Source organism: Corylus avellana, chromosome ca7 (assembly GCF_901000735.1).
Source record: "Corylus avellana chromosome ca7, CavTom2PMs-1.0".
In the NCBI taxonomy this organism is placed as follows: Eukaryota; Viridiplantae; Streptophyta; class Magnoliopsida; order Fagales; family Betulaceae; genus Corylus; species Corylus avellana.
In genome coordinates, this window is record NC_081547.1 from 271,432 (window position 1) to 281,952 (window position 10,521).

At 38.1% G+C, this 10,521-nt stretch overlaps 2 protein-coding genes across 2 annotated transcripts; one reads left to right on the forward strand and one right to left on the reverse strand.

Moving 5' to 3' along the window:
- Positions 1 to 162: 162 nt before the first annotated feature.
- LOC132188789 (thioredoxin-like protein AAED1, chloroplastic) lies at positions 163 to 2,822 on the reverse strand. Its single transcript, XM_059603325.1, has 7 exons — positions 2,485 to 2,822; positions 2,333 to 2,379; positions 2,120 to 2,234; positions 935 to 979; positions 779 to 838; positions 590 to 685; positions 163 to 478 (listed from the first exon to the last, which is right to left on the reverse strand). The coding sequence occupies exons 1-7, from the start codon at positions 2,788 to 2,790 to the stop codon at positions 359 to 361; spliced, it is 789 nt and encodes a 262-aa protein (XP_059459308.1). The 5' UTR covers positions 2,791 to 2,822; the 3' UTR covers positions 163 to 358.
- A 3,552-nt stretch (positions 2,823 to 6,374) lies between these two features.
- Positions 6,375 to 9,862, forward strand: LOC132188667 (growth-regulating factor 1-like). The gene is made up of 4 exons (XM_059603189.1): positions 6,375 to 7,018; positions 7,308 to 7,532; positions 7,976 to 8,333; positions 8,747 to 9,862. Exons 1-4 carry the CDS (start codon positions 6,610 to 6,612, stop codon positions 9,549 to 9,551), a joined length of 1,797 nt encoding a protein of 598 aa, XP_059459172.1. The 5' UTR covers positions 6,375 to 6,609; the 3' UTR covers positions 9,552 to 9,862.
- Positions 9,863 to 10,521: the final 659 nt, after the last annotated feature.

Sequence of the window (10,521 nt, forward strand, 5' to 3'; positions counted from 1 at the left end):
CATAACAACTTTGAACCAGAAGGCTAATTACACTTCAACTAGTTGAATCATTAGCATGAAATTATTGCAAAAAAATATCATGTTTACTTACTAAATTTGATTATGGTTTAATTTTGTTCTAGTGGTCAGCAACCCATACAAACAACTCAGGATCCCCCTATCATCACAAAAGACTACATACATGCATTTAAGCAGCTATGCAGATATACATATAATATAGGCGATACTACATAATTGCTGTCGGCAGATATTATTGGATTATAGATATTGACCGCATTTCAATTTATGCTTCATCAGATCAGACATAGAAGCAAAAATTCACACGGTATCTGGAAGAGCGATCCATTGTAAAGCTTCTTCATGCAGCTGGAACCATGCAGCAGACATCAAATATATCATCTAAAGGGGCATGATCGCCTGTTCCTTCGTCTTTCCGCGCATACAACAATTCTTTCCCTTTAAAGACAAACATCCCTCCCTAATATAAGCGAAAACAGAAAGATCAATACATGGAAATAATGCCTAAGAGTAAACAAATTTGAGGACATACAGGAAAACAATCCTTGATTATTAGACAGAATAACCTAACCTGTTGCAGTACACCACTTCTATCATCTGGGGTGGCTTCAATGGTATAGTTCTTCAAAGCCTTCTGCAGAGCCTCAAATCTTGAAAACACCTTGGCCTGTCACGTCACAGTTAATTCATAAAACATCATCGTATACACCATGCAAAATGTACAGCTAAAACCATTTTGCAGAAAGCAGAAGATGTTTACACTAGCCGGACTGAAAAATGTACGCCCAAAACCATGGTATAAGCCCAAAATGTCATATGCCTGAAATAAATTTTGTTTGAGTCAGAATTTACAATCACTAAATGATAAAAAATCACGTATGGGCATCATTAATGTATGTACTAAACAACATATTACCGTACGGTCAGGATCAGCATACAGGCAATCCACTGGAAATGGTAGCTGAATATCATGGAGAAGAATCAGCTCCAAAAATCAAGTAAAAGCCAATGGTAGAACTATACAAAGACAATACAAAATGCAATGATGGCTTTGGATCCCCCTGGAAATCAACTGACATATCGCAATTTCCATTGTAGTAGAACAATCTGCTGGAAATTATGTCTCCAGTCTGAAAGATTCAGCTAGAATCTATAGCCTAGATTGTAGTTCAACCACTGCCAATGAAACTTTAACATATCCAACAATGACCAAATATCTGTTTAAGTGGGCAAACTGATTTCCTTTTTCAGGATGAGGAGAAATAATTGTCGTTGGATTGAGGCAGAAAACAACCACATGTGATTAGTGTAACATACACAGTTAGCCTAAATTCTCAAGTTGTGCAAAATTCTGTTTTTTTTGTACCTCCATTTCACCAACAGTCAAGGTACTAGGTATATTAAAAGGACATAAGCCCTTACTTAAGATGAGATTAATAATTTGTCCATTAATCAAAGTTTCTCTGCTACTGGGGCAAGGCAGGAGTGATTCCATCCAATAAGAGAATAGGAAGAAAAATTATTTATAGAAAGTCTATTAAAGATCAATGACAAAAATGCTTATACATAGCTAAAGAATATAAATTTGTTCAGACTAGCTACAATCTGTCTAAAATCAACTTAGGATAAAGTACAAAATGGGGAATTTCAGCTGGGTTTGTTCATATTTTATCAAAACCACAACTTTTCAGACGTGAGTTCATGGGTATGTCGGCAAAGCTTCCAATTTTCTCAATAGAAACAGATTAAAGTAAAATAGGGTGAATTGGAGTACAAAATTTCAATTTTCATAACAGAAACAGATTCATGTAGAATATTGTTAAAATAAAATATAAAATATAAAATATAAAAAGAGAATGCGGCTACATTTTGTTTATATTAATTTATTGTTTACATTGGTAAGGTCAAGGTGTAACAAAAAAAGGCAAGAAGTGGAAAACAGGGCAATGTGTAAATAAGGTAAAGGTGGGATGTGCTGAACAACGCAACCTAACAAGAAAAATATAAATGAATTCTTTTAACAAATCGTGTGAATGGAGGAGTATAAACTGCTGCTGAAAACAAAGTGGGGTAACATATGAAGGGAAAGAAACAGACCCACCCGGTCAGCGAGAATCCGAGCTTTATTAGGAGTGCCAACACCAACAGCAACTAATTTCACACCCGCTGCATCAAATCTCTGTTTGGATTCTTTCAAAGTAGAAGCAAGTTCCCAACTTTGAAAGAAGAAGAAGCAAAGCAAATGACCAATCAAAACAAAGTCCAGCTTTTTCTGATAACAAATTAGAATAATACTAATGCAATCCACAATTACCAGCAAGGGCACCCAAAGTGCCTCAAAAGTGCAACAACAGCTATTCCCTGGAAGAAAAATGGATTCATAAGCAACAATCTTAGGGTTTAAAAAAAAAAAAAAAAGAGTAAAGGTTGAAGGAGGAAATTAAAGGAGTGAGAAATATGGGGTACGTTGTCCTGGTCCCATAGGTGCTTGAACAAGACGGGGTCACCAGCAGCGTTGAAAATCGTAACATCACCGAGGACATGACCAACGTTAGGGACAAATTCGGAAGTGGAGGCCCTCGCCACGACACGAAGCGATGTTCTACTACCAACGCCGTTGGGGCTTGTTGCTTTCAACGACTGGTAAAAGGTAGCAGTGGAGGGACGAAGATGGGACTTTGGGCCGACGAGAGATGCTGGAGTAGTCGTTCGTCGCAGGCTCAGGCTGGTGGTTTGTAAGGTTTGAAGAGGTACTGTCAAATTCAAGGCCATGGCTTCGGGGAGAGAGAGACTTAGCAAGAATACTAATTAATGGTTGGCCGTTATTTTATTTTCTTTTTAAAATAAGTAATGCAAGGGGAGGAAAATTTGGAATCAGGTACCTCTCTCTCTTAATTCCAACGATTCAGGCCACTAATTCATTTCGAAAACCAATGACTTGGATTAAGCTATATTTCATCAATTTTTTTTCTTTTAATAATATATGGCATTGTTCCTTATAAGGTGGTGCCACCACCTCTAAAAATTCGGGGGTGGTCAACCTATTTTAATTATGCTATCGGATAATCAATTACCCCTCGAAGAAGATGAGGATGGTCCAAGCATGTATGTGATATTTTTATTTTATTTTATTTTAACATAGCTCACAGAACGTGTTGGATCTTTAAAATTGCATAATCTATTTCAGGAAAAATTAGAAGGGAAGGTCCAGTAAGAGAGGAGCCGATCCGCTTTAACATAGAGGTAGAATTATCCAAAAATATTTTTTTAACAATTTTAACCCTACGTGAACAAAGACTAAATCCATAGGATCCAAATTCATATCTCATTAGCCATTTGGTATGGGATGTACATACTACATAGCATAGTTGTCTCTCATTGGGCTTGGGTTGTTGTGACCCCAATATAATTAAACAGTAGAATGGACTATACTTGGGTTATGGGCCTCAAAAGCCCAACCTAAATTGATCCAATCCAACCCAACCTAGCAGTTTGCAGAGTCGATTGAGCCCCTATGATTCCAACACGATTGTTCGCTTGACAGCCTTGACTGCGTTCTATTATCCATATACTATTTTCAGACCTTGAGAATAATCCCCTTTTTTTTTTTAGCAGGGATTCTGAAATTCAGAGTGGATTAACTTGAAATTTGTCCTCCAACGTTTTATTTATACCCCGTCGGGTGGCTTATTTATTAATTATTATGGATATAAATAATTATTAGAGGCCTACTCAAACTGCATCTACCCAAAAAAATAAAGTTAAATACTATTTTAGTACATGTGGTTTGCACTAAAATAAAATAACCACCTAAAATTTTTAAAATATCGCAAATGGTACATGTGGTAAGCCAATAAACACATTTGGTATCTCTGTCAAAATTCTGTTAAGTTTTTTAACGGAATGCCACGTCTAAACGTGGGTGCCATGGTCAGCCCCAAGGGCAAACGATTTAAAAATAAAATATGACGTAGCACCCAAAAACTCAGGTACCACACCACGTGACACCCACGTTTAGACGTGGACCACCCCCAAGGTCAAACAATTTTTTTTTTTTAGTTTGGCCATAGGGGGTGACCGGACCACCCCCAAGGGCCATGGGGTGGCCCGGCCACCCTTGGCCGGCCATTGGGAGTGACTCTCAAGCCACCCTAGCTAAAATGGGGTGGTCTGGCCACCCCTTATGGCCAAGATGGGGTGGCCAACCACTCCTTATTTTTTATTATTTATTATTATTTTTTGTTAGTGAAACAAGTCTCATTTGTGGTTCTATGATTTTTTTTAAAAAAATTCTTGTCATGCTATTCATTTTGGACTAGAGAGGATCCTACTCCTTTGAAGGTCGCAGGATCCTCTTCATTTCATATAAACTGGAGAATATGCAGTTAGTTATTGTGGATAAGTATTTCTTTTCACTTTTTAATGGCACAAAAATACTCATCAACTATAACTAAATGATATAAACTATTAATGACATTGAATGCACATTAATAAATAGATTGTAGGAAGAAGGAAAAGGATAAGGATGTGGCTCCTAATTTTCATTGAAGGACTTTGAGAATATATAGTGCATCAGTTTTAGGCCATTAAGTACAAGTCTGCTACACGCTTTCCTTCCTATTAAGCACAATTTACAGGATCAGCATTTGCTGAAATTTTTAGAAAATTTTGGTTTATAAAATTTTTAAAGAAATTTTAGTTTTTAAAATTTTTAATTCAAAGCTATTCATTTTTTATCTAATGGTTATTGTTCTATCACATGTCCTACTACTAATACAATAATAAATATTTATTATTTTATTATTTTATTAATAGTAGAACACGTGGCATAACAATAATTTTTTTGATAGAAAATAGACGATCTAAATCTAAAATTTCAGAAACTGAAATTTCTTTAAGAAATTCAGTAAATCCAGATCGAGATCCCAATTTACAACCACTTGAGTCAAATCATATAATTAATGTGGTTCCGAGTATGGTAAAATTCAAGATTTGCATCCCATGGAGATGGAGAGGTGGCCCAGCCGCCCAGGTGGGCATCTGTCATCTGGGGGGCTAGATCTAGAGAGCCTAGATTTGGGCGTGCGGTCACGTGGCAATGCATCTAGCCTCATGCACGCCAATGCCCCTGCACTGTCCTCAATAGCGATGGATAAGGACCCAATTTTTGAAACCGCTAGCGGACTTTGTATTGTAACCCAAGATGACCCAAAGAAAAGGAGTGATACATATTTAATTTTTTTTAAAAGTTAATTTTTAAATGATGTGTCATTAATTTATGAGATTTATTATTTTGGAAAGATTGTTACCAACTCATGGGATCATAACACATTATTTAAAAATTAACTTTTAAGAAAAAAAATTAAAAAATGTATCAATGCCATTCTCTATTCTAAAATGGACTATAAAATCATTTTAATAGCTCAAACAAAATAAAAGAAATTACCCACTTGACTTGTGGGGATGATTGATGGGGCTTGGTTTGTTAAAATTATCTTCCTCTTTTTATTTATTTATTATCTTATATTAATTTTTTTTCAAATAAAAAGTAAAAAATATCCTACAAAACACATTAACAAATATCACAAAAGCAATGTTTGTTTGTATTTTTATTTTAAAGATGATGTATTAATGAACAACTCAAAACAGAAAAAAAAATACCAACAAAATAATTGACTTAGCCACTTAGGGGTATCAACTTTCTTTTTTAATACATTCTCAAATTTGTTTTTGGCCAGGTTAAGGAAATTTTTGTAACTTCTTTTTCTTAATAATAGTAATTGTTTGCTTATTTTTTGTTTAGTAAGAAGGAAGAAACTGATGCAGATAGGATAAAGCTGGCAGAATGCTTTCTTCGAAATCCCGTTCGAATTGTCATATGTTATTTTGATGTTTTTACGTTTTACGTATGTGGCTATTCGGACGGCCATAAGTCCCGTTTGGACGGGCGTTGTAGCTTTATTTTATTTAAGTCGCCTTTATTTCATGTTTTATTAAATTTAGGGTTTTGAGAGTCTTTATTTCGTATTTTATTAGGTTTTGGATTTTGGGGTCTATAAATATTTACTTATAGCTTCCATAAATGGAAATTATTGTTTATGACTTAGTTTTATCAATGAGAATATTTTGAGTTGAGTTTATTCTTCTTTTTCTTTTAAACTTTAAATAAACGCTATTATTTTAAGAAAATTTCTCAAATTATTGATAGAATTCAAATTTAAAATTATTTATGCGGTTCCTTATTGATATATCCACTACAGCCGACTAAATCGCGCTACATCCGAAACGTGGATAAACTTGTCCTACTGCATACTAAGCACAGTATGTTTGAGATGTGGAGTGTTTGGTTTAGTAATTGCTTGGTCTGCTGCTCCGTTTCAAGTTTCAACTCTCTCTCTCTCTCTCTCTCTCTCTCCAATTATTTTCTCAGCCCTTTTAAATACTCAGCTCAGCAAAGTACAAAGCCCACCCTCCAGATGCGTTCCTCTGTCTCTCTTTCTTCTGTCTATCGGAAGCTTATCCTCCCTCCGGTTCATGAACTCATGCTTAATTAGTAGAGTTATTGTAGATTGGTGGTATCTCCAAAATTAAATGAATTTTGGGGCGGGGGGTTTGGAGGGTTTGATGTGGCCTGAGGGGGGAGGGGGAGCTTCTTCCAAGGTCTCAAACCCTGAAACCAAGCCAAAGGGTCTTGGATCTGGGTTGGTGAAGCAAAAGAAGTCTGGGCCTCCTGAAGATGACTGGAAGAGTTCAAAAATTGCCAAAAGTGAAAGTCTTTCGGCCTACAAGACAATGCCGTTGCACCAGGCCACTCCTTTGCTGAGATCTAATGCTTTATCCACTGCTGATACTCGGCAGCAAGAGCATATGCTGAGCTTCTCTTCGGTTAAACCAGAGGTTCCCTTTCTCAGGAAGGATGGTGGGCTAGTAGAGAAAAGCACCCACAACTCAGTTTTTCCTTATTACCATCGCACACCTTCTGCTTACACTAGAAATGTTGGTAATCAGTACTACCTCTGCAATTTGTTCTCTTTTTTTTTTTTTTTTTTTTTTTTTTTTTTTTTCACCCGATGGGGTGGGGGTGTAAGGCGTGTGAGTCACATTGGGATGTGGAAATATGACTTTAAAAGGGTGAGATTTAAGCACATCATTGTGCAGAAAAACGGGCTTTTACACTTGTTTGGGTTTCTTTGTTTTGATTATTGTTTCTTATTTTCATTTTTAATTTTCCATAATATGCGTGACTCCCATAAATGTTAGGGGCAAGTTATTTACATTGTCTTGTTCAGGATATGGTTCTGGAAGCTTGAATGCAAGCATGCATGTGACCTTTGCTGGGGTTAGAGGACCATTTACTCCATCTCAGTGGATTGAACTAGAGCATCAGGCCTTGATCTACAAGTACATCACTTCAAATGTGCCTGTGCCATCCAATTTGCTCATCCCTCTTAGGAGATCCCTCTACCCTTATGGCTTGTCCGGCTCAACTGCTGGATCCTTGCCTCACAATTCATGTAAGTTTGTTATTTCCTTAACGACACGCTGGGTACATAAATTTATATCTTGCGCAAGACATGCATAACTGACAACCATGTTTAGATGTTGCGTGCGAGTGTGGGTATGTGTTTCCCTAGTGGAGTTGTGAAAGACGAGGGGTGGGGGGTGGGTGGATTTGATGCAGGCGGCTGCTATTTCTTATTTATTCATAAAATTATGGAACCCCATATGTCTATGCCACCTTACTTTATTGTTGGTAACATGGAATTTCCAATTTACGTTGTTCCATGTTACAGTATCAGCAATGATGTCCAAGTTTTTAGCAGGCGGAAAGGTTAATCCAATATCCAGGATGTGCAGTGTTTTTATATATAAAGTGACTGGCTTGGGTGCCTAATTCAAATTTTTTTCCCACTTTAGTCTGTTTAATCTTTTCATTAGTCCCTTTCTTGTTATACAGTGGAGTGGGGCTCTTTCCATCTGGGTTTCTCCGGCAATGCTGATCCTGAGCCTGGGAGGTGTCGTCGAACAGATGGAAAGAAATGGCGGTGCTCCAGAGACGCTGTTGCTGACCAGAAGTACTGTGAAAGACACATAAACAGGGGCCGCCATCGTTCAAGAAAGCCTGTGGAAGTGATACAGACTGGCCATGCCGTCACTGGGACCACTAATCCGAAAGTGATACCGATGACTTCTGTGTCATCATCGGTAATTCCTAGTGGTGGTGCATCCAACAGCCTCACCATCACGCAGCACCAGTTCAAGAACTTGCAGCCTGGTGGTGCTGCCAATCCTTCTGCAGATGCCCTTGTTGGCAGGTAACGGAGCATGCACTTTATGCATTAGAGCTTCTTATATCTGTTTAGTTCTTATAATCCCCTTTGAGCTTTATAAAATCATATTGATCTAACACAGTTTGCATACGTACACTTTTACTTCATTTGCTTTACTTTAAAGTAGACCCCGTCTTTCATCTTTACTTTGGTGAAAGAGACTAGTCCTTATAGTCGAAACTTAGGATTCCTTTTCTAGGGACATATCATTAAATGTGCCCTTTCCAATTTCTTTGGATAATGGAATTGAGGCCTTTATGGTAGAAATTATACTTAATTATAGAGGCTACAGGTTCTGCATAATTCTACTGATAATTGTAAGCTTTTTATTTTTTGGGGGGGGCCTTTGATTAGTCAATATTTCTACTTTTCTGAATTAGAGAGAATGTGTGTGGCAGAATGCAAGACCCACGGGGCCACTCTATGATGTCTTCCACGACCAGCCTGAAATCTAATGAATCTACTTTTACCATTTCAAAACCAGAGATCCCATTAGAAGAATTATCTCAGTCCTTGTTTGGACTAGTTTCTACTGATTCCCTCCATAATCCTTCACTTAGGGCCTCTAGCATAAATTCAAAAAACTATTGTTCGTTTCTAGACTTCAATGATCAGGAAACCCAAGACCAAAATCCACTTTGCCAATTTATTGATGACTGGCCAAAGGACCAATCGAATCGCTCAGTCATTTCTTGGCCTGAAGAACTCAGATCAGACTGTACCCAGCTCTCCATGTCAATACCTATGGCCTCGGACTTTTCATCATCCTCATCCTCACCAACAGAAGATAAACTTTCGGTTTCACCTCTAAGGTTATCTCGTGCATTTGAGCCAATTCAAATGAACTTGGGGATGAGCACTGAGCTTATTGAACCGACCCAGAATCAAACTAACTGGATGCCAATCTCTTGGGGTACTTCAGTGGGGGGTCCTTTAGGTGAGGTCTTGACCAACACCACAAACTCTGTAAAAGCCTGCAAGAACTCATCAGCTCTTAACCTCTTGATTCAAGGGTGGGATGGCAGCCCTCAGTTGGGTTCTTCCCCCACCGGTGTCTTGCAAAAGGCGCCTTTCAGTTCACTCTCAAATAGCAGTTCAGGCAGCAGCCCAGGAGCTGAGAACAAAAGGAGCCGTGAGGGAGCTAGTCTCTTTGACGATGTGCTTGGTTCAACTCTCGCAAGTTCCTCAATTCCATCCCTGTAAATCAAGGACAGACCTGGGCTAAAACAGGATTGAGATGGAGTTAACTAGTGAAGGAGAATCGAGATGCATGAAGTAACTGTTTTTCAGATGAATATCTTCTGTTTTTTCTTTTTCTTTTTCTTGTGGACGGTTATTTTAAAGTAGGGACTTGGCTGATTCTAGTTTCAATAGGTAGGTGTTGACGACTTTGGCTGTTGAGGACTTGCTGTCAACTATAGTTTTTGTTTTTGTTTTTTGGTTTTTTGGTTTTGGGTTATTAAAAGCAACCTGTGCTGTTTTAATGTCAGATATAATATGAGCTATTTGGATTTTCTCTGCTCTACAACAATTTGATTATTCACACAGGAACAAGTTTCATAAGTAGAAGGGCAAAACATCAGAATTGTGATATGTATATTCTTGAGAAAGTGAAAAAAAGAAAAAAAAGAAAGGAAAGTAATAATACCACGAGCTGTGAAGAGGATCTATGCGGGCTAGCTCCCAAAACAGTGGGGACAGGATAGGGCAATGATGGTGGCGAAGCTTCCAAAACAAATATTGATCATTGAGACATTTGACCCGCTGAAATCTAAATCGCAGCCATTCCTTTGATAGACCCCACTTCCTCCAACCTTCTTTCAGCTGGATGATTGCTCTCAACAGTATCTGCGTAATAAAAATCAGACTAGTGAAGTAGGTTGGAGTACCCTGAACTCCAGACAGGAGCCACACTTGTGGCCTGCCCGTCTGGCAGACCGCACCATTGCCCTCTGCATAGTTATTGCCTATGGGGCCATGGGATGAGACTGCACCAACCACTGACAAAAGTTTCCATTATTTGGGTCTTAGCTGAAGGTCAGCTTGACGAAGTGTTAGATTTAATTTAGCTTAAAATATGACTTTGGTGTCTCAACTGGCCATGGGGGAGTTGAAGCTAACCTCATTTGGCCCACTGGCACATCTGAAAGAAGTTGAAATTATAGCATTCTAT

Bases quoted from the DNA above. Each gene is read 5' to 3' on its own strand.
- LOC132188667 (XM_059603189.1), top strand. From the start codon at position 6,610: ATGAATTTTGGGGCGGGGGGTTTGGAGGGTTTGATGTGGCCTGAGGGG. The intron at 7,019-7,307 runs GTAATCAGTACT...TGTCTTGTTCAG, and splicing joins TGCTTACACTAGAAATGTTG to GATATGGTTCTGGAAGCTTG. The intron at 7,533-7,975 runs GTAAGTTTGTTA...CTTGTTATACAG, and splicing joins ATCCTTGCCTCACAATTCAT to TGGAGTGGGGCTCTTTCCAT.
- LOC132188789 (XM_059603325.1), bottom strand. From the start codon at position 2,790: ATGGCCTTGAATTTGACAGTACCTCTTCAAACCTTACAAACCACCAGC. The intron at 980-2,119 runs GTGGGTCTGTTT...CATGATATTCAG, and splicing joins CTCGGATTCTCGCTGACCGG to CTACCATTTCCAGTGGATTG. The intron at 839-934 runs GTAATATGTTGT...AATTTATTTCAG, and splicing joins ATGCTGATCCTGACCGTACG to GCATATGACATTTTGGGCTT.